Source organism: Phyllostomus hastatus, unplaced genomic scaffold (genome assembly GCF_019186645.2).
Source record: "Phyllostomus hastatus isolate PE091 unplaced genomic scaffold, TTU_PhHast_1.1 phas_contig_98, whole genome shotgun sequence".
NCBI classification, from domain to species: Eukaryota; Metazoa; Chordata; class Mammalia; order Chiroptera; family Phyllostomidae; genus Phyllostomus; species Phyllostomus hastatus.
The window spans coordinates 10164915-10188332 of NW_025333999.1; the positions used below are offsets into that span (position 1 = coordinate 10164915).

The 23418-nt window shown below is 54.0% G+C and overlaps 1 protein-coding gene and 1 pseudogene across 2 annotated transcripts in view; both read right to left on the reverse strand.

Annotated features, from left to right (window-relative positions):
* Nucleotides 1–131: 131 nt before the first annotated feature.
* On the reverse strand, nt 132–1163 carry LOC123828587 (annotated as a pseudogene).
* A 26-nt stretch (nt 1164–1189) lies between these two features.
* Nucleotides 1190–23418, reverse strand: part of LOXL2 (lysyl oxidase like 2) — a 97168-nt gene continuing 74939 nt past the window's right edge. For both annotated transcript variants that reach the window (XM_045853134.1, XM_045853133.1), the window contains exons 8-14: nt 18790–18957; nt 16461–16623; nt 12333–12576; nt 6965–7080; nt 5722–5858; nt 2665–2776; nt 1190–1936 (exon numbers count right to left, since the gene is read on the reverse strand). In XM_045853134.1, coding sequence (XP_045709090.1) covers nt 1857–1936; nt 2665–2776; nt 5722–5858; nt 6965–7080; nt 12333–12576; nt 16461–16623; nt 18790–18957 — 1020 coding nt within the window. In that variant the 3' untranslated portion in view covers nt 1190–1856. The remainder of the gene's footprint in view (nt 1937–2664; nt 2777–5721; nt 5859–6964; nt 7081–12332; nt 12577–16460; nt 16624–18789; nt 18958–23418) is intronic.

Below are 23418 nucleotides of genomic sequence, written 5' to 3' on the forward strand. Positions count from 1 at the left end.
GACAGGGATGTCTACGTTCACCTCTCTTATTCAACATAGCACTACTGAGAGTCCTGGCCATAGCAATCAGACAAGAAAAAGAAATAGAAGGCAGCTGACTGGAAAGGAAGAAGTAAAACTGCCATTATTTGCAGATGACATGATACTGTATATAGAGTACCCTAAAGATTCCACCAACCAAAAAACTACTAGACCTAATAAATGAATTTGGCAAAGTAGCAGGATACAAAATCTACTCAGAAATTTATGACATTTTTTGACTATCCTAAATTGTTTATTAGGTAAGGATTTTACAAACATTACTTATATTAGCAGTAACGGTGGAGCTGGAGAGCACTGCGCCTTCTCCAAGCTGCACGGCAAGAACCACCAGTATTGTGGTGGGACTTATGGCCCTTTCCAAGGCCACAGCTCTTCAGGCCCACAGGTATTAGCCCTCACGTCTCCCTGTGCTTGTGGACCAGTTTGGTGTCAGGATTACTTCCAATAGCCTTATGGAATGGATCATTGAGGATAACCAAAGAATCTGTATGTGGACTCTTCACCAACCCAGTGAGAACTCAGGACTCTCGGAGCCCCACAGTGGAGCCCAGCTTGCTTGCTCCTCCTCAACAGACTGAAGCCTTCAGGCAAATGTTAGCTGGTAAGCACCATGGTAAGACAGGCTTGTTATAGGTTGCACCCTTAGGAACAGAGTGTTTGCAGCCACCACGGCTCACACAAATCCAATACATGACCTAACCGTGCTTGGCCTTGTATCCCAGCCTGTGTGCTTCACTGGGCCCGGTGGGGCGGGCAGCCCGTGGAGCACAGAGAACTGGCGGCACGCCGGCAGCGCACCCTGAGAAGAAAGCACATCACATCAGACTGCTTCTTCCTCCACAGCCCCTGGATGTACTTGTAAGCACCTGGCTCGGCTTACTTGATGGCTGTGGCCAGATGGAAAGCTCAATGGCATCTCTATATACCAATAATGAACTATCAGAAAGTGAAACTAAGAAAATTCCATTTACTATTGTAATAAAAAAATGAGGTACCTAGGAATAAATTTAACCAAGGGTGCAAAAGACCTGTACTAGGAAAATTATAAGACACTGAAGAAAGAAATTGAAGAAGATACAAATAAGTGGTATCTCCAATAAGAAGATACATACCATGTTCATGGATAGGAAGAATTAATATCATTAAAATGTCCACACCACCCAAAGCAATCTATAGATTCAATGCAATTCCTGTCGAGATACCAATGATGTATTTCACAGAACTAGACCAGATATTCTAAAAATGTATACAGAACCACAACGGCCTGGGGGCAGAAGCACCCACCCTGAGCTCACCGCTCAGAAAACACGTGGCAGCGTTATTTCTATTCGTGAATAGAATAGAGGTGGGTAGAGGTGGTTTGTTTCCTGAAGAGCATTCTAGGCTTTCAAGTTGGCTGGAAATGACCTAAGAGAGGGGAAGTGGGATTCAGCCCCCCTCAGGTTGATAAACTGGATCGCCAACAAGGCACCTGAGGAGAAAATGGCCTCGTATTATCAGTGGTGCAGTGTGAGCAGTGTGGTGTCAGACTTGGGGGACTGTGGTTCGGATGGGACAAGTTGATGACAACCTGGGGTCCTGGACGAGATGGCTGGTGGCACTTCTCCCACGGGCTTGGGGACAAGCCTCACTCTGGACAGCAGCCCCTGCAAATGTCGGGAACACCCCTCCCCCTGAGTTTGGCCGTGGCCGCAGAGTATCCGGGCGGAGCAGGGGCTGGCCTGGGTGAGTCGGAGCGTGGTGGTCCGTCGGTCAGACTGCAGCTGGGAAAGATGTGCTGTGGCCCAGAGGTGGGAGGCGACACAGAGGCAGCCCTACCGCGTGGACAGCTGGTTATTTAGAAGTCCACTGAAGTGTTCAAACTTCTTCTCTGTCTCGTCACTGAAGGAACCACCTGAGGGACAGGCATCAGGGAGACAGAGTTTAGCAACCAGAGGCTCAGGCCCCACCCTGGCTGTGACAGTTGGCCTCAGAGTCCTGGAGCCACCACCCTCAGCAGGTGGTCTGCTGGGGCCACCTGTTTGTGAGGTCACTGGGGCAGCCCCTGGGGCTGGGCACAGGTCAGGCACTCTGCCAGTTGAGCGGAGCAGTGAATAGTCACCAAGAGTGAGGGCCATCGCTTTTCCCACAGAAGGAAAAGCTCTGCTTCCCTTTTGTGCCCCCAGCTGCACAGTGCAAAGAAAAGTTTCTTTTCTGGTGATCAGAAGCCACATTGGCTCACCAGCCTCTAGTTCTCAACAGAGGAAAAATGATACACTGAGCTGCAAATGGCTGACGCCCACAGTTTTGAGGCCACGTGCATGATGAGGTGGTGGCCTCAGCTCCCACCTTTAAATAGCTTTGGTGTGTGTGCTGGGCCACTGGTTTTGTCCCCCCCCACCTTGGCCAGAGCTGGCTGCAAAAGCCCAATCTGCTCCTAGGTCTGCGTATCTGCAGCATCCTCCCTGTGCATGGGCATGTGAGCCTGGCTGTGTTCCCCGAGCTCTGGGCCCAGACTAGGAAGCTGCTCTGGCCCTTTGAGAAAGGAGGGAGGCCCTTGCCTGTCTCCTGCATGGTGTGCTGCAGGGAGCCCTGGCAGGCCTGGGGTCCACCCTGGCTGCTGTGCTTGCCTGGGGGGCTTACCTATGTGGCAGTTGTACATCCAGATGCGGTGGCCATCATAGCGGGTCCTGCACTTCATGATGTTGTTGGTGTAGTCAGACTCCGCAACCTCGTAGTTGGGGTTAATGACAACCTGGGGGAGAGTCAGGTCAGACTGGCTGCAGAATTGTGCCTCTGCCAACCGCCACCCCAGGCCCAGGGCCCAGCCGGGCCTAGTCCTGCCTCCAGTGCTCCAAGGCAAGCAGGGACAGGACTGGCCAGAGCTGAGGTCCAGGAGGCGGAGGAGCGAGGCATCCATGCACTGCTGTTTGTCTCAGTGGAATTCACCCAACCTCCACCAGAGGCCGCCTTCAGGAAGGACTCTCCTCTCCTGGCTGCCCTGGGAGGCCAGCAGTTGGTAGAGAGGCAGGAGTCGGGGCCTGGGGGTGGGGGAGGCACACAGGACAGACTGTGGGAGGAACGGAAGGGAGCTGGGGAGCAGGACATGAAAGGAAAGGGTGGGGACAAGGACGGGCACTGTGGGAAGTGGGGGAAGGGCTGCCCTGAGTGGTGGAGCCTGGACGCTGTTCCTGGTGGGGTGACTTGGAACAGTCCCTCCTGCTGTCTGGGGCTTGGTGTTGCTCTGGGCTTCCCCTGAACCCTCCCTACCCCACCAGTCCAAGGGCCTGGGCTCTGCTGGAAACTGCACCCCCTTGCACCCCTTCTTCTGAATGCCCCAGCTAAAGGGTTGGGGCCCAAAAGAGCAGGACTAGGAAGGGTCATCATTGAGAGAAGGTTTCTGTGGGTGGACAGAAAAGGGAAATTGGAGGTGAGGAACCCAGCAGAAAGGCAAAAGGGAAGGGGAAGGGGAAGAGACAGAATCTGCAGAGTTCATGTGGGCAAGTATGGGGGACGGGTGTCAGATTTTTCCTTGAGGGTGTGGCAGGGTGTGAGGGGACCATACTGCCTTGGGCCTGTGGGGCACGGGAGCAATGCCCTGCCAGGTAAGGTTCTAGGTCTCGTCCCCAAAGACCCCAGGAGGGCTTAGGCATGACCCTTTGGCGGGCTGGCTGGGCTCCCAGAGATGCTGGGGGAGGCAGAGCTGGCACAGCCGCAGCCTGGTGCCACCTTCCGGGACAGAGTCTGCTTCTGCTAGCCACATCTGCCCTAGGCTGTGTCCCACTTCGACTGTGTCTCTTCTGCTAAGGCTGGTAACTGTCCCACTTCGGGATGGCCTTCCATTTCTTTTATCTCTTTTCTACCCAATAGCCTTTGCTGTTCCTTGTCCCCTGCCCCCAGCCTGTGCACAGCTCAGAGCAACGTGCAAACGACCCCGTGCACTGAGGCCTGTGTTGCTCCCTGCCCCACGCCCCCACAGCTGCACCCCTAGGGAGCAGGTGTAGCTTGGGCTCCTCTCAGGGGCCACCAGGGCCAGCTTTACCAGCTTGGGGCTGGGGATGGGGGCTGAGAGGTGTGGTTTCCACTATCCATCTGACTTTTACTCTATGATTCTAAATCTCACAAGGACCTATGGTTTGTGGCTCTGGCCTCTGGGCCTTGGCCCACAGGGCCCTCTGCCTGCAGCCATGTGGTCCTGGCCTAGCTTCCCTGGCCAGGTGTAGCGTTACTGATGTCTGCACGGGGGGGTCCATGTGAGAATGCAGAGGGCTGGGGCTCCCACCCAACTACAGCTCTGTGTCTACCCTGAGGGAAATTTTCTTTTTCATTAATCAGAGGCATTCACTTGCCCATAATGAGTTCATGTGTGGTGTGACCTGGGTTTGCTTGGCCACCACTGGAGACATGAGACAGCACTGGAGCAGGGCTCCCCAGGGCCTGGCCTGCCAGCAGTTCTCAATGTGCTACAGTCACTCTGTAGGTGGCGTTTGTCAGGACACAATACACAATGACAAACATTCGCCCAGCCAAGTGACTGGCAGCCTCAAATGCAAGCCACCCTCCACTGTGTACGTGCATGGCGACACTGATATTCATTCTTTAAAATGCAGAGCACTCTCCTCTTTGGTTGGGCCTCTCCAAGTCTGCGGTTTTGCCCTTGTGGGTGGAAAAGTGCTTGGCTGTCTGATTTCTAGCCTCTGAAATTGCCCAGGGAAACTTTTAAAGCCCTTCTGTGGTCACTTCTCCGCAGGTGTCGGCTCATCCCAGGGCTGTCTATAGTGTTGGGACCGTGGGCCAGGCCCTGGGCTGGCTGAAGGGCCCCTTGGAAAGCCTTTCAAGACACAATGACACATTTCTGGTCCCTTACTTTGCCACCCATGGGGCAGGCTGGAAAGCAAGATGGGTGGGGATGTGAGAAAAAGGAAAAGGTGCGAGGAAACCTCTGCAGGTGCATGTGCACCTGTGCGCCCCTGTCTTCCCCACCAGGCAGGGACCACTTGCAGGATGGTGGGAGGCCGAGGCTCCCTGGTTCCTCCCAGGGCTGGCCTTCCACCCAGACACGGTGTGTGGAGGCCCCGGCCAGTGCCCCACACTGTCACTGGACAGGCGGACTCTGGTGCCAGACATTCTATCACTATTGATCCAAGCATTGAGAGTTCTCAGCATTGAGAACTGACCCCTCTGCAGACCCTTTTTTATGAGGCGAACATTTTGGGGAGAGGCAAGGCATGGCCACGTGTGAGCAACTGCCTTTTCTGAGACTGCTTTTAACCTCGATGGCACAGGCCAAGGCAGGGCGAGGGTGGCGGGAGCTATCCCGGTGGGGGTGGTGAGGGCATAGCTCTGAAGGAAGCAAAAGGTGCAGGTGGCCTTTGAGTTTGTGGGACCAATTCCTGGCCTGAGGACAAATCTGGCCACAGATACCTTTGATCTGAGAGCACCAGAGCTTAAGTGCATTGAGTGCCACTGACTTAGGAGGTCTGCAGTCCACCTGCCCCAGCCCCAGCCTGCGTGCCTCACAGATTCAGGCTGCCTGAGCGACTGCACGGGCCTCTGGGGCAGGACCCTTCAGACAACCTGGCCTCCACGCACATGTCCTGGGCTTGGGCACCCACAGAAAGGGAGCTGCCTCCCCGTCGCTGGGAAAGAGACCCCTCCTCCCATCAGCAGGGGCCTGGAACTCCTCCCCACACCCCTCACCTGGAACAGGTATTCTCCCGGAGGCACATCGGTGATGTCCACCCACTGGCAGTCGATGTCGTGGCGGTACACGTCCCAGCAGCCCATGGTGATGCCTTGCTCGCCGAAGTTGGCACACTCGTAATTCTTCTGGACGTCTGCAGGCAGATGCAGAAGGAGTCCCAGTCACCATGCACACATGGTGCTTCTTCCCTCTGTGCCATGCTTCCACAAAGGACCCCAAACAGCCCTACTGGTGGGGACCAGCCCTACTGGTGGGGACATCCCCAGACCCACCCTCAGTGTCTCTCTTCCTTCCCCAAGCACCCCACCCTTGGGTTGATGAGGGCTCAGCAGCTACTGTGTTTTGTGGTGTCTGATCCTCTCTCCCTGGCTGGATTTTCTACCCACATCCCAGCCCTCCTTTCAGACCCAGCCACGGTCCCCTCCTCCATGAAGCCTTCCTTGACCACTCTGGCCTACCTGGCCCTTCTGAGGAATCATTAGCCTGAGAATGAAACACATGCTTATCCGAGGGCTTCATGTGGGCTTATCTTGTCTCTCTCTGGACAATCAACACTTGGATCTGGGCTTGGGTCTGGTTTTCGGCCTGACCTGACCAGGCCAGCCACCTGTATCGCAGGCAGTAGGTGCTCAAAACCTATTTGCTATGCGGTTTTATGGCAGACAGTGGCCGTCACATTTACTGAGAGGCTGCCACTATAAGCAGTGTTGAGCACTACTCTAAGCACTGGGCATACTGAGAAAAACCCTGTCTTCCCTTGAGGGACCTGTCTTGTGAGGATGGCAGGTGTGCCCACAGGTGATCACAGAGCAGGTGGGGCACTGTGAGCAGAGTGCTGCCTCTGCCTGGGGGAGCAGAGAGAGTCTGGGAACTGCAGAGGGGCTGCTTGAGCTTGAACTTGAAGGGTAAGAGCCTGAGGGGGCAAGGGCACTTGGCCTTGGGATATAAGAATGGCTGTGGCAGCCAGAGAGGGAGGCTGTGTCTGCTCCAAGGGTTTGGGCCTTACCAGGGAGACTGTGTGGCCCCACTGGTCCCCGTCAACATAACTCTTGGGGGATCCAGGCCTTGCCCACTCCCCCAGCCCCGAGTGTGGCCATGGAAAACTCCCACAGAAAAAGGTCACGTTGGAGAGTCAGCAGTGGCAGCATCCAGCATCAGACCTGGGCTCTGGGCTGGGTGGGCACTGCCGTTAGAGCATCTGAGTCCCCCTGGAGCCCCCCAGCACTCCCACAAAGATACCTCCTTCACATTCGGTGTCCTCCAAGCAGAAGCTGGCCTTGTGGCCCTCTGCCACCTTGGTGCCATTGAGGTTCAGGAGATCATAGTAGGTGAACACTTCCATGCTGTGGTAGTGCCTGGGGTGAGAGGCAGGGCCAGGGGTCAGTGTGGGCAGCAGCTGCCGCCTGCAAGCCACTGCCTGGATGGCAACTGGCTTCTGGGGACACCTTGAGTCACGCAGTCCAAAGGGGCGGCCAGTGGGAGAGGAGGGGGTGACGAATGGTACCACGGTGGTACCACGGTGCTTATGTGGGCTCCAGAGTGGGGCAGTGGCCCGCCTTCCTCAGCCTCAGCTCCCCGGTTGGCTACATGGGAACAACGCCATGCGGAAGGCGGGTGGCGGGGGGGCTGCAGGATGGGCACAGGGCCTGGCACACAGTCCACTCCGTAAGTCACCGATATCTGTACTGAGTGCTTCCACTGACTCTCCTGCTGCTGCAATGGCTCTCACAGCCCGCTCACCGACGTCTTTGGAAACTTTTTAAAGTGGGAATGTCGTAGAGAGGGAAAGAGGAGGGAACAGGGAGTGTCTGTGGAGTAGGGGGAGAGTCCGAAGAGCTGGCACCAGGTGTGACCCAAGGACAGGCAGGCAGGAGGCCGGGATGGGGAGACGGGGCGGGGGTGTCAGCCACAGCCAGCGTGAGCAACAGGAAGTCTGTGGTCCTTGCACAGAGCAGATGGGAAAGGCAGGGAGGACAGCTCTGGAAGCCTGCGGGAAGGGGTGAAGCGGCGGAGCACTTGTGCAACCCAGCTGATCGACTGTGCACTTTTTACATGACCGTAGTCTCTTCACTGGGTGGGGTGGGGGCGGAGAGAACCCAGCAGATCCTGGGGAAGTGATACATTGGGCTCAGAATACACAGGGGCACCTGGCTGCTGTGGGGCTGCCGTGGCGCTGGCCTGGCAGGCCGTCCTCAGCTGCAACAAGTCCATCACAAGTCCGCACCTACAGATCACACCTGTCTCTCTCGTTACAGGGCATGTGGAAAATGGGGAAAACGGAAGGCAGGGTACCTTGGCAGGGGAGCAGAACCACTTGTTTTGTTTATGTGTGACCTGAGTTGTCACCTCAGGGAAGAGGGAATGATGCAGTAGGAGAAACTGCAGAAATACCTACAACAGGGCTTGTTACAGAGGGGTCCGCAGTACCTGTCAGCTCTCTCCTTATTACTAACCCTCCCTGTAGTAACAGGAGGAGTGTTTTCATTACTACTGCCACCACTACCACTCCTACGATTATCCCCAGGCCCAGGGTAGCTTCCTCACTCCCCAGGCCTCCCGTGGTTGCCTCAGGCTCCCTCTGCTGGCATACGCAGCAGGACGGAGGGAAGAGGGAAATGAATGAAAAAGGTAGGTTTTCAGAGAGGAAATTAGAAGTTCTTTTCCTCTTCCTCCCATGTTTGCCTTGGCTAAAAATAATGACGTAAGCTCCTACACTGGGCTCTTTCCAGCTCACTCAGGTTTCTGGGTAAAATAATGCTGAGCCGGGGGCCCGCTGAGAACATTCACAAGGACGCGTTTTGTGGCAGCTGAAGCGATGATATTGAAAGAGTCTCCTGGTTTCTGGAAGGAGCAAGATGAGGCATGAGGTCTGACTCATTGCCTAAACCATGTCTGCATCCTTCAGAGAACAGCTTCTGCTACCATGTTTACCAGCTGGAGAGACTGAAGAGAAATAGGTTTATGTTTCCTTGTCCAAACACAACGCAGACGGAGGCCACAGACAAACTGCTGTGGGGCTGACCTCCTCCCGCTCCCCCTGCTACCTGCAAACTTGATTTAAGAGTTGCTGCAGCACCTCAGTTTTCCCCTGCGAACACCGGGAGTGAAACGGCTGGTTGGAGCCTCCCTGTTCTCGCTAGCGGCAGTCCTGGGGTTTCCCTGCTTCCCTCTCCAGTGTGTATGGCATCACCCACCAGCCACGTCTCCCTCCCAGCCGGCTGGCCGCAGAGCCCAGGGGCACACTGCCACCCCTTCCCCCGCACCACTCCACCCCTCCACCCCAGAGAAGGTGGGACACATGTCCTGGTGACGAGGGTGCACCTCCTCTCTGCAGGATGCGGTGTCTGGACCTTTGGAAGTTTAGGAGGGGGACTGACCCATGGGGCAGAGATAGGACTGCTTCACTGGGGGAGAATCGCCAGAGCACTGAGGAGACTGACACTCAAAGGAGGTCATTCATTGTGATCTGGACAAGGGAAGGACTTTGTCCGAAAGATTCCAGAGCCCCACACGCGAGGACACGGTACTTGTGGAGGAAGACGGTGAGGGATGCATACTCCATGACAGACAAAACCAGACCAGGGAAAGGCAAGAGGCTTGAGCATATTTTTTGCTAGCCTAGGTCACTGGGACCCAAACAGAACTTCCAGTCAGAGAAATCAGTGCACATTGTAGAGGAGACGTTTCACTTGCTGTCTTTCTCACGCCTGCCCCCTGTGCCCCTGGAATGGAGGTCCCGGCCAGCGCTCAGCTCTGGTGGGACAGTACTCCGGTCCCCGTGGCAGGGCATGCCCCAGGCTCAGGAGGCGCTGCCACATGGGCAGGAACCCTTCTGCTCACTCCATCCTGCCTCCCCGAGGTGCTGGGCAGTGCCCCAGCTGGAACAAAGGCCCACATGTGTGACAAGGGCCTGCACTTGGCTCACAGAGGCCACATCACATTTCTGGGGCTTCCACCCAAAACGGGGACTGCTCTGCACAGTGGGGAGGCAGGGCAAAGTGAACAAAAGCCTCCCCTTTGTAGCGAAGCCCTCCCTGACTTGGAGGGCTGGCACTGGGCTGGATGGACGTCCGCCTCCCTGCTGCTCCAGCTCCCAGCCGCTCTCCCAGAGGCTGCAAGGTGGGCGGACCAGCCCTGTGACACTGCTCTGTGTGCTGATGTGCGTCTGTGCCCGGCTTCATCTGGCCCGTCAAAGCTGGGGCGTGATACGCCAGGTACACACCTCTGGTGTACCTGAGAGTCTGGTGTACCCTCAAGCCTCTTGCCTTTCTCTGGCCAGGTTTGGCACCTCTCCCCAGGGACACAAGAAGCAGGAGGGGGACCTCATCCAGATCATCCACCAAGGATAGCAAATATGAGAGAGAATGACGCAGAGCCTGTCCTCGCCTGCGTGGCGAGGAGACGGCTGAGGTGGTCAATCTCTGTCATTTTGGGGCTTTCAAAGAACATAGCTCTGTTTCTCATTGTAGCACCAATTACACTGGGAGGGGGATAGTTTTCCTCATTTGCACTAATCTGAGCCAGAATTCTCAGAATCTGCTGAATCAGGATGTTAAATATCCCAGAAAAAAAATTTTTTTTTGAGTGGAGGAAGGGCCAGCTTTCATCAGACTCCCAAAGATACCCAATAGAGTTTTGGGGCCAGGCATCCTGTTGGAAGGTCCTCCCACAGAGCCCCGAGAAGTCCCCAGGGCTCTGGAGGCTGGGGGTGGGGGCTTTCATGCTCCCTGGGACGCTAGGGTCACAGGTCCTCAGTTACAGACCAGCAGGGGAGGTCTGAAGGGACACATGCTCAGCCACATACTCCTTCCCACACAGCCCTCCCACACCATTTACTGGAACATCTGTAAGTCAAGAAATGAAATAGGCCACAGGAAAAGCAGAGGTGGGCAATCAGAAGAAGCTTCCCCAATGTCACCATGTGTATCCTCAGAGGACAGCCCATTTGTGGCAGAGCAAGTGTATGTCACACAGAAACTCCTGCCAAGTAATGTCTGGGTGGACCGTCTAGTGTGGGGCAGAGACGCAATTACCTTCTCCTTATAGACGCTCTGACGGCGGCAGCCCCCAAGAGCCCAGGCAGCCACGTGCCACTCAAGGAAGCCAGGCACCAATGTGGTCACGACTTCCCTTTTATCCCCGACTTCCACCCTGCAGAAAACCGACATGCTTCTGCACAAAGAGCAAAAATTTTTTGGCTAACGAGGACTTTCAGAACACCCAGTGAGTATTATAAAGGAAACTCAGCACCCTTAAGTTCTACCACAGTCCTGTCTTTTGAAACGAGTTGAACAAGTGTACCCCCAAACTGAGTCAAATGTGTCGAGGCCATCAGCTGTCCTGTGATAAGGCAGCCGGAGAGGTTTGTGATGGGGGGTCAGTGGAGGCAGCAGAAAGAGCGCACACTGGGGGCTCAGACAGGCCTGAGTCGGCTTCCCCACCAGACACCAAGCCTCCGTTTCCTCACCCGCAAAAGTGAGGGTGTCCCGTGCCTGTCACTCAGAGGACGTCAAGAAATGTTCGTTCTTATGCCCCTAACAGTGACCCCTGAATTTTTGAGCTGGGGGGAGGCCAAGAGATGAGCTAGACGTGGGTGTCTCAGACTATGATGGTTACAAGTACCTGCTGACCCTGTTAAATCACCAATTCTAACGTGAAGTCAGCCCCGGGCCCTGGGGTGCCGGCTGACAGCAGGTGCATTAGCCCATGGCTTCGCTTTGAGAAGCTGGACCAAGTGCAAAAGCTCTGGTGTGCAGCTGGGAGTCTGAGCACAGGGATGGGCACCCACTGGGCCAGCTCCGTGGACCCTGGGGGCGCTGCGGCCACCATGTCAAATGGCAGGGGCCTCCTCCGATCCCTTGCAAGAGTGCACTTGCTTCTGTTTCTGGCTCAGGTCTGGGCAGGAGAAGGCGAAGAAGCAGGGGCCACACGTTCTGGATTAGAGTAGGAATCCAGGCAAAGAACAAATGGGAAGGCTGGAGATGAAGGGGGTGGCTTCTGTTGGCTCCAGCTGGGGCTGGCTCTGGGATTTCACTCTGTTCCTGCCCAGGATTTATAACTCTGGGATCGGACCCACAAACTGAGGCCTGGAAGGGACATGAGAGGTCCTGCGTGATGTGGCCCAGCTGCCTGGCGTCACACAGCTGCTTAGAGGCACAATGCGCTCGAGAGACCAGGCCTCATGACTCTTGGAGCTAGAACGCTCGTCCCCAAACCCACTGTCTTCCTAGAAATATTTTAAATATATCCTGGTATTTAAAGTATATTTTTAAATGACCTCAGAGTCCAATCACTGCAGAACTTCCAAGCTCCCTGCAGAGCACAAATTTCCTGTGGTCACACTTGGAAACCACAGACAAAGTTTGTTCCCTAACGTGAGAGGCATGTGGGGCAGGACAGAGCCTAGGCTCAGGGGAGGGAGAGGGGCCAGGGCAGCTGCAGCGGAAAAGGGCGGGCCAGCTCACAGGCTCCCTCCAGCTCAGGGAAACCCTGCCCCTGGACCGTGGGGCCTCTGTAAGTGACCCTGTGATTCTCAGTCCCATCAGGACATTGGGCCCTGCAGGACATTGGGCTGGGACAGCTTGGGGACGATGAAGGGAGGCCTTACCTGTGGCAGTCATGCCAGATCCATGCGTGGCGGCCATTCTTGGGCCGGAAGTCGGACTGGCCGTTGTTGTGGATCTGGGAGGAAAAGCGCAGCAGCCGCCGGTAGCCTGTCCTGGGGTCGGTCTGGGCAGCCGAGGCCGAGAGGCAGCTCTCCTCCATGGCGCACTGGAGCATGAACATGGGCCGGTCCTCCAGGTAGGTGGTCTGCTGCACGATCTCCGCACTGAGGACCAGGTCGGGGGCGGCTGTGGAGGGCGGCATGGTGCTCAGGCCAGACTCGAGGCCCCTCACGCCTGCCCAAGACCTTGACTTCTGATCCCTGAACTGGGGCAACCTTCCCTGCCACCACCCCCTGTCCCTGCTTGGCATTGCCTTCTGGAATTGGCTCATGATCTCCCTCTCAAGGCCACCTTCCTTCAGCGACGCCACCCCAAATTCGTCTCCCCCTTCTCTGCGTGTCCCCTGGAAATGGTGTGATCCGGGTGGTGGGTACATGAGGATTCACTCTATCATCTTCACTACATTCCAGCGGCTTGAGATTTCCATAACAAAAACCAAACAATAACAAGGACAATGGCAAATAATAACAATCTTCTCTCCACCCAGAAAGAGAATCCTCTTAATTCCTTGGACTGACTCTTCTGGAAGCAATACAGATCTATTTTTCAATGTGGGTGATGCTGTATGTAGATTTGTAGTCTGTTTATTGTTTCCCTTTCAAATATATCTTGACGTATTTCCTTGTTAATAAATATCCATTACAACATTCATTACATCGCTACATAATATTTAATTCACAACCCTACCCCATATTTTTTAGATATATTGGTTGCTTGGAATTTTTCCCAGTTGAAGATAAAGCTGCAGTAAACACCCTGTAGTAAGTCTGTGTATATAACTTGAATGATTTCTTTGGAATATATTTCTTTCAGTAAAATTGCTGAGAGGAAGAGCTGCATATTTCCCGGGCTCTGATGCTCGTTATATTGCGAATTACCCAACAGGTTCTTCTGGTTTCCACTCACACTTGCTCTAGGGCTTAGTTTTAAAAGGGCATCTTTTAGATGGGATGGATTTACTCAATTAGCATGTTGCATATAGCAGGTGTTTAAAAAATTACTGATGGCTACAATCTATATTTACTGTAAAATTGTATTAGGATTCACTCCTTTACAAAAAGACTAACTGTAAGTTTCCCTTTATAAGGGAGATTCCATTGAACATTTCTAGTATGTGCCGTTTCACAAAAAAATATTATATACAAATTATTTACAAGGTCCATCTACCTTTATTTTCTGACAAGTTGCTTATAAGTTTCAGAAGAGCATGTGAAAGGGCACACAGGTGGATGTGGGGCTGGGAGTGAAGACAGGAACTGGGGGCTCCCATGGGCCGGGAACTCCTTCCTCTTGGAGGACACACACAGGAGGTGTGCCGGGTATTCTGGGCACTTTAAGAGAGGGGCTGAGAGTCTCTTATTCATTGTCTGTACACTAGTCAGCCCTCCGTGGACAGCCCTCCGCTTACCTCTTCCTGAGAGGAGGCCAGCTCTGCCTCCAGATCAGAAACTTAACATAGTGGGTCTGCGCTTGGCTGGCCCCCGGGGCTGTGCTCTTAGCATCTGCCGTGGGATGGAGCCCTGACCTCCTTAAGATCCGGGAAATCCACCAGAAGCCCACCAGAGGCACGCCGTCATGCACCCACTTGCCAAGCGTTACGATGGAACTGCTAAACAAGGCAGACCTCACGCTCTCGCAGGAGAGACGGACAGAAGCAGTGTTAAGTGGTCACAACTGTGGCCAGAGCTTGAAGGAGAAATAGGGGATGTGTTGGGGATTATAACAAGGGCACTCAGTCTGGGGAAGTCAGGGAAAACTCCCTTGGAGGCAGTCACCTTCTAGCTCTTCCCCGGAGGATGAGCAGAGATTAGAGGAATGGGGGTAGAGAGAGCATTTCAGGCAAAACGAGTAGCACAGGGCAGGTCCCTGAGGTGTGAAGGGGGCAAGGCGTGTGGTCAGGACAGTAGGAGGGTAGGGGGTAGAAGGCCGCCAGGAATGAGTTTGGGTGCGTGAGCTGGGTCACTGAGTGCTGTGGGAGAGCCCGGGCAGGGCTTGAACAGAAGGGAGCCCGCGTGGGAGGCAGGCGCTGGCTCTGGCTCAGGAAGGGGAGGGAGCTGGGGGCACGTGTCACTGGGGACCCAGTGAGGAGCCTGCGGTGAGGCAGCATGGGACCCGGGCACGGAACACAGGCGGAGACAGTGGAGTGGAGGGCGGTGGAAGGAGCTGAAAGACCACAGAAAGGCAGAAATCAAGATGGAGTGAATATGGGAGTAATGAGGGAGAGAGAGATGGGGGAGAACTTGCAGATTTGGGGCGACTGAAATGGCTGGTTCAGAAAAGGTAATTAATTACAAGGGGATGCCTAAAGAGTAGACTTTATTTCTCTGAATAAAGCATTAAGTCACATCAGTGTTTCTGGCCCAAATGGCTACTGCCCCCTGCAGACTCCAAGTGCCACCATCAGCCTAAAACAAGGGTTTCTCTGGGCAATGGCCCCTTGAAGCTCATTTCTGGCCTGCCGTGAGGAATCTGTGCAGGGCATTGCTTATCCAGCAACTCATAGTCCTCATAGTAAATTTCCTTCAAGCTTCTCTTGACTCATGGGTTTGCTTTTATCTCATGGATACTGTGAATTATATTAATGAACAGTTTTCCTCTTTCCTTTGGCTGCTGGGAAACTCATTGTGAAATTTACAACCTGTCGGTAGTAACTGTATGAGACTCTATAGTACATATTTTTAATTCACCTCTCTTGGATTCATTTGAAGCCACTAACTTTTTGCCTATACCTACTTTCTTTTCACCTGCTTTTATTTTATGCTACCTTGAATTTTATTTAGGTTTATGTCATCTAAATACCCTTTTGGAAAAAATGGTCTACTACAAGTATAATGAATTAATAAGCCAAGAAAAGGCCCCTGAGAGCAGTGAGACTGGTTCTCTGTGCCTGGGTGTATCTCCCCTGGGGGGGCTGGTAAAGATGAGGAACCTGTCCCTCCTCTCAGACAGGACGCAGTAGCTTGGGGTGTCTGCCCCAGCAGCCAGCGCTGGCATCCGGAGTCCTGCCTCACGGGGTAGGAGATGCTGTACGAGTCCAGAAGGGGCTGATGGGGGAATCGACCTGGCTGAGCTCCAGGTTTCACCTTCTCCCTAGTTCTCCATGATGGTAAACGGCACCGTTGTTTACTGAGCACCTGCATATAGTCATTGTTACACTTGAATGTTCAGTTTCTAGAAATGACGATAGCTGCAGATCACAGTGGTTAACTAGCTTTGCTGAGATCAGCAGTAAGTGGCTGGCAGGGTCTGGTCTCAGGGTCCTGGGCCAAACCCTGGGCCTCTCCTGCCTCCCTGATGCATGAGCAAGTGGTTTTGTACGGCCAGGGGTGGGGGTGGGAGGGCTGCCTGGAGCTTGGGGGTCAGGAGAGCAGCAAGCCCGCAGGCCATCCTCTGGTCCTCTCGCAGCAGCCCAGGAGGGAAACTTCACCAGCTGGGCCATTCTGAGCCCTGGTGAGGCCCCCCTTTCTGTATTTTCAGTCTCTCTAGAGTGCCTGGGGGTTACCAGGAAGCTAAATCACCTCGAGGACCTGAAACAGAAAACCGTCTGCAGAGGAGAGCGGCAGGGAGAAAGCAGGCTGGCGTGCACCGGGCGCCCACACGAGCTGCATGGCTCACTCACCTTGGAACCGTCCACTGAGGAAGTGTTCTCACCGTTCACTGCCAAGAACAGGAGTTCTCAGCCACTAACCTGCCCAAGAACGCTTAAGTAGTCTACAGCAAATTTGGGATTTGAACCCAAGACCCCCAGACACCCGGTTGCTCCCCTGCTTTCTTCCACCCCCACCCCCACCCCAGCCACCATCAGGCATGGCTCCGTGGCTGGGGTTGGGGGAATCCCTTTTGCCGTTTGCACCCAACTTCTCACTTAACGAGAATTAACCTCTACTCTCCCCCTTTGCTCGGCTCACGGCAGAGGCCTCAGGGCCTAGCAAGGAAGGAACAACCAGGGGGCTCTGGTCCCTTCCTGGAGCCTGGTGGGGAGGGTGGACACGACCCCCTGGGACTCTCACTTTCTGAGCAGGCGACTCCAGCCCCATATTGCATTCTGCCCTGGGGGCAGGCCACATCCTCGTCGTGGCGACAGTGTGCCAGGGACAGCTCCGTTCCTGAGCACTTCACTCCGCTCATGACCACTTTGTTGGCATTGCTGTTTTCATGCCAATACCAGGTCTCCTGGAGAATCGACAAAAGAAATGGTCAGCATGTCACCTTGAGTGGTCACTTTCTCATATTCTACCAATGTTCAGCTCCACAAAAGTCTCAAAGTCTTATGATTCCATTTTGCAGATGGAGATGGCTGAGGCACAGAGAATCGTTTACCCAAGTTGTACAGTTTGTTAGTGGCAGAGCAAGTGAGAATCCAGGTCTTCTGACTGAGAATGGGGTTCTGTTGCCCCCCGCCTCCACCCCGCTGCTCTACGGAGCATCGCTACGGTTGCTTTGGTCAAACAGCTGTTCAGTGCTGTGGTCAGAAATGGCAGGCACCTGCAGCCCACACTGACACTGACTCATCCTGAGACCAGGGCAGACATTACTAATCTAACTCAGCACTTCTCCTCTGAGCCTGAATGTAACCTCAGAATCCTTCTCTACACAGTGCTCCAGGAAGACACTAGTAAGTGATCAGAATTGGCATAAGAGGTGAAATTTATTCACATATGGTAGTAATTAACTTGATATCCATACATCCCACTGGTTGTTTCCCTAGAGAATCTGACTATACATCCCTCACCTCTAGGCAGAACACAGGGGCCTAGAGAAGGGACAGGCCTTGTCCTCAGCGACAGATATCAGCCGTGGGCCCATCGCACAGTCCCGGCTGAGACCCAGATGCCCTAGGAGTGGGCTGACAAGGCAGCCAATATGCTGTAGTGAGCACTATTTTTCTGCTCTCCGGAGAGAAATGGAGAGGACCCTGGCTTGTCATAAGCAGTATTGGCAGGGACACTGTGTGACCCGGGTGGCTGGCTCCCCGAGGGCTTGGGCAGCAGTGCCAGCATCTGCTCGTGATGCACTGCTTACCCTGCACCAGGCAGGCACTGAGGCCCAGCAACACTGCTGGGGTCCCTCCAGGTCTCACTCTTAGAAACTTCCTTCCCAAGCAGGGCCAACTGGGCACAGGAGCTGGAGGCAGGGTTAGCAAAGCAAGGCCCAGGGTCGGGGTGGGGGTGAGGTGCTCCAGCCATTTTCTTGCTCTGTGAGAAGCTGAGGAAGGTGTTTAGAGCCCAGATCCTGTGGACCTGGGATTCAGTCCATGCCACAGGGAGGGAACTGAGGCCTAGAAAGGTGGCTGCTTTGCCTCAGGTCGTTGTGCCGTGGGCCGTTGGGAGCACAGTGGGGAGTAGGTTCTGAGCCTTCTGTCTCTTCCTTCCCTCCACCCCCCAGCCTCTGCCTCTTTCTGATCCTGTTCTACTCCACAAGTGTCTGTTTCCCCACAGTCCAGGGGCCAGAGGGAATAATTGTTTTATCCTCACCTGAGGACATACCCACCAATTCCAGAGAGAGGGGCAGGGAGAGAGAGAGGGGAGAGAAATATTGATCAGTTGCCTCCATTGTGTGCTTTGACCTGACACCAAACCCACAACACAGGCTTGTGCTCTGACTGGGAATTGAACCCATGACCCTTCGGTTCACAGGATGATGCCCAACCAACTGAGCCACACTGGCCAGGGCAGAGGGAATAATTTTTGAAGCCAAACGCTACTTGTTTCTCTTCCGCCTTTCAGTGGGGGCAGAAGCTTGGCTGCCCTCAGCTGAGTCGCTGCCTTTGAGGAAGGGACCTGGGAGAGGAGGGCACAGCTGCTGTGACAAAGGTACTGCATGGGCTTAGAAATATAGCAGCCGATCAGCGGGAGAATGCAAGAACGTGGCCTGCCGCTGTGAACATGTTCTGGCCAGAGGGGCCTCCAAGGGAGCAAGCTAACGTGTATGGCGTGTTGGGCCTTGGCCTGGGCGGTCTCTACTACCCTGTAGGACTGAGCTGCTTCCCTCTGCAAAGGACACATTAGGACACCCCAAGATTAGCCCTTGTCTTAGGATGAGTCCCAGGGCACAAAGCTGAGTGAACGGGTCTTCATTCTGCAACGAGGGAATATGGAGGGTGTGTGTGTGTGTGTGTGTGTGTGTGTCTGTGTGTGTGTAACCTCCACCCAAGGACTCAGAGTCATGAGGGGCAGAACCGAAGCCAGGATGTAGTTCCTGCCTCCCAGGCCCCAGACCTTTGCTCTCCTCATCCTGGACAGCTGGGGAAGGTCCACGGAAGATAGTGGGTGGAGGGTGGCTGCATAGAGGTGGGCAGGATCAGACTACATGGAGGGGCCCGGGCCCGGGACTTCTCACCTGGAAGGCGTTGCTGGCGAACCCCAGGCCCAGCTGCCTGCAGACCACCATGGCCTCCACGATGCCCCAGCTATCGCCGCACACTGTCCCCCATACAAGGGACCCGTTCCTCTCCACCAGCACCTCCACCCGGCCCTCGTAGGGGTTCCGGCCCCCGTGCAGGCGCAGCTGTGGACAGAAAGGTGGGCATGGTCACCAAAGGGGGATGGAGAGGAGAAGTCCCACCGTATTGCCATCAGTCCCAATTCTCCCTGGCCACAAGGTCCTGCCTGGGACACAGTCAGATTCAACAGCATCACTGAGAGCCTACTGTGTGCCGGCATCTGCCCAGCCTGCTCTTACACATCAGGTCCTGGCACCTGGGGGACCTAAAGCCTAGATAGCCGGAAGGCCCACAGACCCCCACTGAGTATCACAGCAGAATCTGCCTCTGCTCCCCATGAGGTCCCCAGTGGAGGCTCTTAGAATCAGACCCTTGGTAGGATGCGTCCAGGGCCTCTAAAATATCAGAATTCCCCAGATTGCTTCCTAGGCCCTCGTCTCACCACACCCTCTGCTTGGCTGGTCCCAGCTCCTGACCTCATCCCCTCCCACAGCGCCCCTGCCGTCCTCTCCACCCAGAGCTCTCTGCCAGAGACCCAGAGAGCCAACTGCCTACTGGATAATTACACTTGGCACCTCTGAGACCCCTAAGTGGAACTTGTCCTCTTCTCTCTCCACCCAAACATGTGCTATCTCTCCCCCTTGTTCCCTGTGTCAGCTAAAGTCACTGCCATCTCTCCCGGGGCAGCCAGCTCTCTATAAAAGGCCAGCCAGTCAATATCTTAGGCTTTGTGGGCCGTGTGTCCTCTGTCATAAGCACTCAGCTCTGCCATGTAGTGTGCAAGCGGTCACAGATGACAAGTCAGTGACTGGGCGTGGCTGTGTCCAATAACACTGTATTTACAAACACAGGCAGAGGGATGGGTATGGCCTGCAAGCTGCAGTCTACTCATGCCTGCTTGATTCTATCATACAAGTCAGAAATCTGGGAACCATCCTCAACATCCTCCTCCTCTGATCGCCCACATCCTGGTGGACTTTACCCCCCACGTCTCTCGCCAACCCACCCACTTCCCTCCCCTTCTCCCAGGCACCACTGTCTCTGGCCTCTACTCTTGCCTTCATCCCCTTCAAAGGGAAGAGAGAACCCTGTCGGTTAATGTCATTCACAGTATCCATGAGATGGAAGCAAGCCCATGAGTCCAGAGAAGCCCATTCTCTACTTACAAGCCAGAGGCATCTTTAAAAAGCACCTGACCTGCCACTCCCCTGCTTAGAACAGCTCGGTGGTTCCCAGGGGCCCCACTGCTCCCCTCTGCCACCTGCCGTGTGTCTCCCTCATTCCTGCTCCCCGACCTCCAGGCACTCAGTCCTCCTTTCCGTTTCCATGGCTCCCCGATTCTCGCAACCACATCCCACAGGAAGTCACACATTTCACATGGAAGCCCACTACATAAAGGGGCCGATCTTGTTCCTCTTCCAGTCTCATCCCCACTGACAGTCTCCTCTGCTGTGGGCCAGCGCCCCTACATTCCACAGCTCCCTCTTGTGGTTTTCTGTTTTGTATAAGGCAAGTGCCTCACTTAAGCTTTGGTTATGAGGCATCCCCTTTCCAGGAGCCTATCTCAGGTAAACACATTGCCAGCCATTCGACTGGATGAGGAGCCGGCCCCCTCCGCTCCCTGAGGGTTATTTCAGAGATTTTGGTTGATTTTGATAACTGACATTTGGGCCACTTTTTTTCTCTCTCTCTCTCTCTTACATTTTACATTCAGCAATAAAAAGTGAGCTTGTGGAATCCTAGGTCCTCACCCTTGACCCCAATAAAAGTGGAACCCCAGCCCTGGGTGATCTCTTTCCACCTGTGACCTCACTGTGTGGCCCCGCACTGTGTGATTCCAGTCTTGTGAGTAATAAATCTTTGTGTCTTCAAAGTTCTCTGATGGTTATTGCTGAAGGGCATCTTGCAATCTTCCTTAGAGCCACAAGGGCCCAGCACAGAACACCTATATGTCTCCTTAGCATTTGTGACGATTGTAATTACACAACCCTACAATTTGTTTAACCTCTGTCTCCTCTGTTAGAATATCAGCTCCAAAGGGCAGTACTGGATTTGTCTGCTCTCCTGTGTGATCAATATCAAAGATAGCGTCTCAGGAATGTTGGGTATGGCACAACTATTTCTGGAATGAATGAATAAATAATCAGTCCCGCTAAGTGAAGGCATAGACCAACTTATATGAGCTCAAGCAGGGAGATGTGGAATCTGGGGACGGGCTCTAAAACTGCAGACCTTAATCCAGATACCTCACCTTGCTGCCCTTTGAGCTTCTAACAATTCATGCCTTTGGGATAAGGCATTCCTGGAGGATTCATACCTCCAGGAATCCTCAGCACTGAAGCTGTCTGGTCAACGGTCCTTAGCAACAGTACAATAGCTGACCAATCCTTAGGAACAGCATGACCCTTGGGTCACGTCTTCATTCCTATTATGGACTTAGAGGATGCAGGGGTCAATGAGGTCAGCTGGCAAACAGATGAGCCAAAGGCAGCTATGATGTTGTATCTACATCTCAGGGCTGTTGAGTAGGTGAATAAAATTAAATAGTTCATGGAAAGTGCTCGGCAAGGCTTGGCCCTGGAACTGCTTGTGAGATATTAGACACCATCATAACAATGGCCATTATTAGCTGGGATTCCCATCAGAAAACACGACCCTCTTCAGAGCGGACAGAAGGGCTCAGAACAGGCAAGAGGCATGGCCTTCAGGAGGCTGACACCAGCTTTCCTGAGTGCCGCTGGCCTTGCCGTGACTGGGTAGACAAGACGAACCCCAAGTCTGTGGCCTGCATCAGCCACTCAAGGAAAAGTCAACTGGTTTTTCAAGGGATCTTCTCTCACCTCCTTTATTGGAGGGACAAACTGAAGCCTCAGAAAGATTAAGGAATCAGTTAGTGAGTGGTTATTATAAGCCACTTGTGTCCCAAAAGTCAAATGTGACTGTACTGGAAGAAAGAGCCTTTCAAGAGATAATTGGGTTAGATGAGGTCATATGGGTGGGGCCCTCAGCCAAAATGACCGGTGCTCCCACTAGAAGAGGAAGAGGCACTGGAAAGGCAGAAGCTTGGAGGAAAGGCCATGAGAGGACAGGGAGAAATCTGAAAGCCAAGGAGAGAGGCCTCAGGAGAAACCAACCCTGCTGGCACCTTGATCTTGAAGTCCCAGCCTCCAGAACGAGGAGATAATAAATCTCTATTGTTTAAACCACCCAGGTCTGTGGTGTTTTGTTCTGCCAGCCCCAGCACACTAATAACGATAAAACTCAGAAGTCTCAATTCTTCTGTCCAGTACTGTTGCCAGCGCCTTTGGGGCCCCAGCCCGGCCCTGCAGAGGCCTGACTGCTGTGGCGAGAATTGGTGCAGGGATTTCTTCCAGAGGTGACTTGTCAGGGGCCAAAACGGCAGATCCAGGTGTAATACTCTCCCACGCTCTACAGTTGAGAGCAGGGGCCACCTCCCAGAACTGGGTGCCGTGAAAGGGTGAGGGCTGTTTGTGCTGGGAGTTCGGTGCCTCTGCTGGCCTCGCTGGGCCTGGCTCAGCAATTCCCATTGTAACACAGATCTCTCATTTGGGTTGAAAACCCCACTCCACCCAAGTCCAATCCGTCTGAAATGAATGGTGCCACAACACGCCAGCTCAGAGCACATCGGCTTTTGTAGCTCTGTTACAGCTCCTAGAATGCTGCTGGATAATCACAGATGGCCAGCCTTCCGGCCACTGTGGAGCTGTGGCCCACACACCTGCTCACCCACAGCTCTGCTTACCCACAGCCCTGCTCACCCACACCCCTGCTCACCCACGAGCAAATGCATGACTTGGCCAAGTATTATTAGGTTCACATTTTTGGCCTTGGGGCAATGAGTTGCACATGATGTATTATGGTTGACCATCCAGTAGTGCTTTTGACATACTGGTGACAAGGTCAAGAATCACTATCCAAGCAGGACCCCAGCTAGGGAACCATCCTGCACCCTGATGTGTCTGTATTTGCTCATCTTTAAAATCACACAGTGCTTCAATCTAAAGATTTCAATCTTTAAAATCTCAAGAAGCTCTGCCACCATGCCACCCACCAGATGATGCACAGACCTGACCACATTCACGGCCTAACAAAGAACATTAAATAAGATGTACTGGGCCTTTTGGTAAGACTGGACAGACCTCCCAGCAAAGAGGAAGTCATCTGTTGGCTACTCTCATGGGCAAGGTCATCCAAGCTAGGAGACACAGTGTAGGTTTTTTGAGACCCCTGTCTCAGTATGGGAAGGTGTGTCTCTGCTATTAAGGTTCCTTGTTCTTTCTCTCTGATTACCAAAATCCAGTCTTCTGTTCCCAAATACTGTCTGCATTGTGCTCACACCTGTTTGATTTGCAGACCTGTTGTCACTGTGGTCCCTCTGGGTCCTTAGAAGGGCCCACACCAAGGGTGTCCCTCACAGAAAGGACTGAACTGAGATCACACCACACATCCCAAGTGCAGGATGTGACACACAGTGGACGCTCAACATCTGCCACCAAGGACAGTGG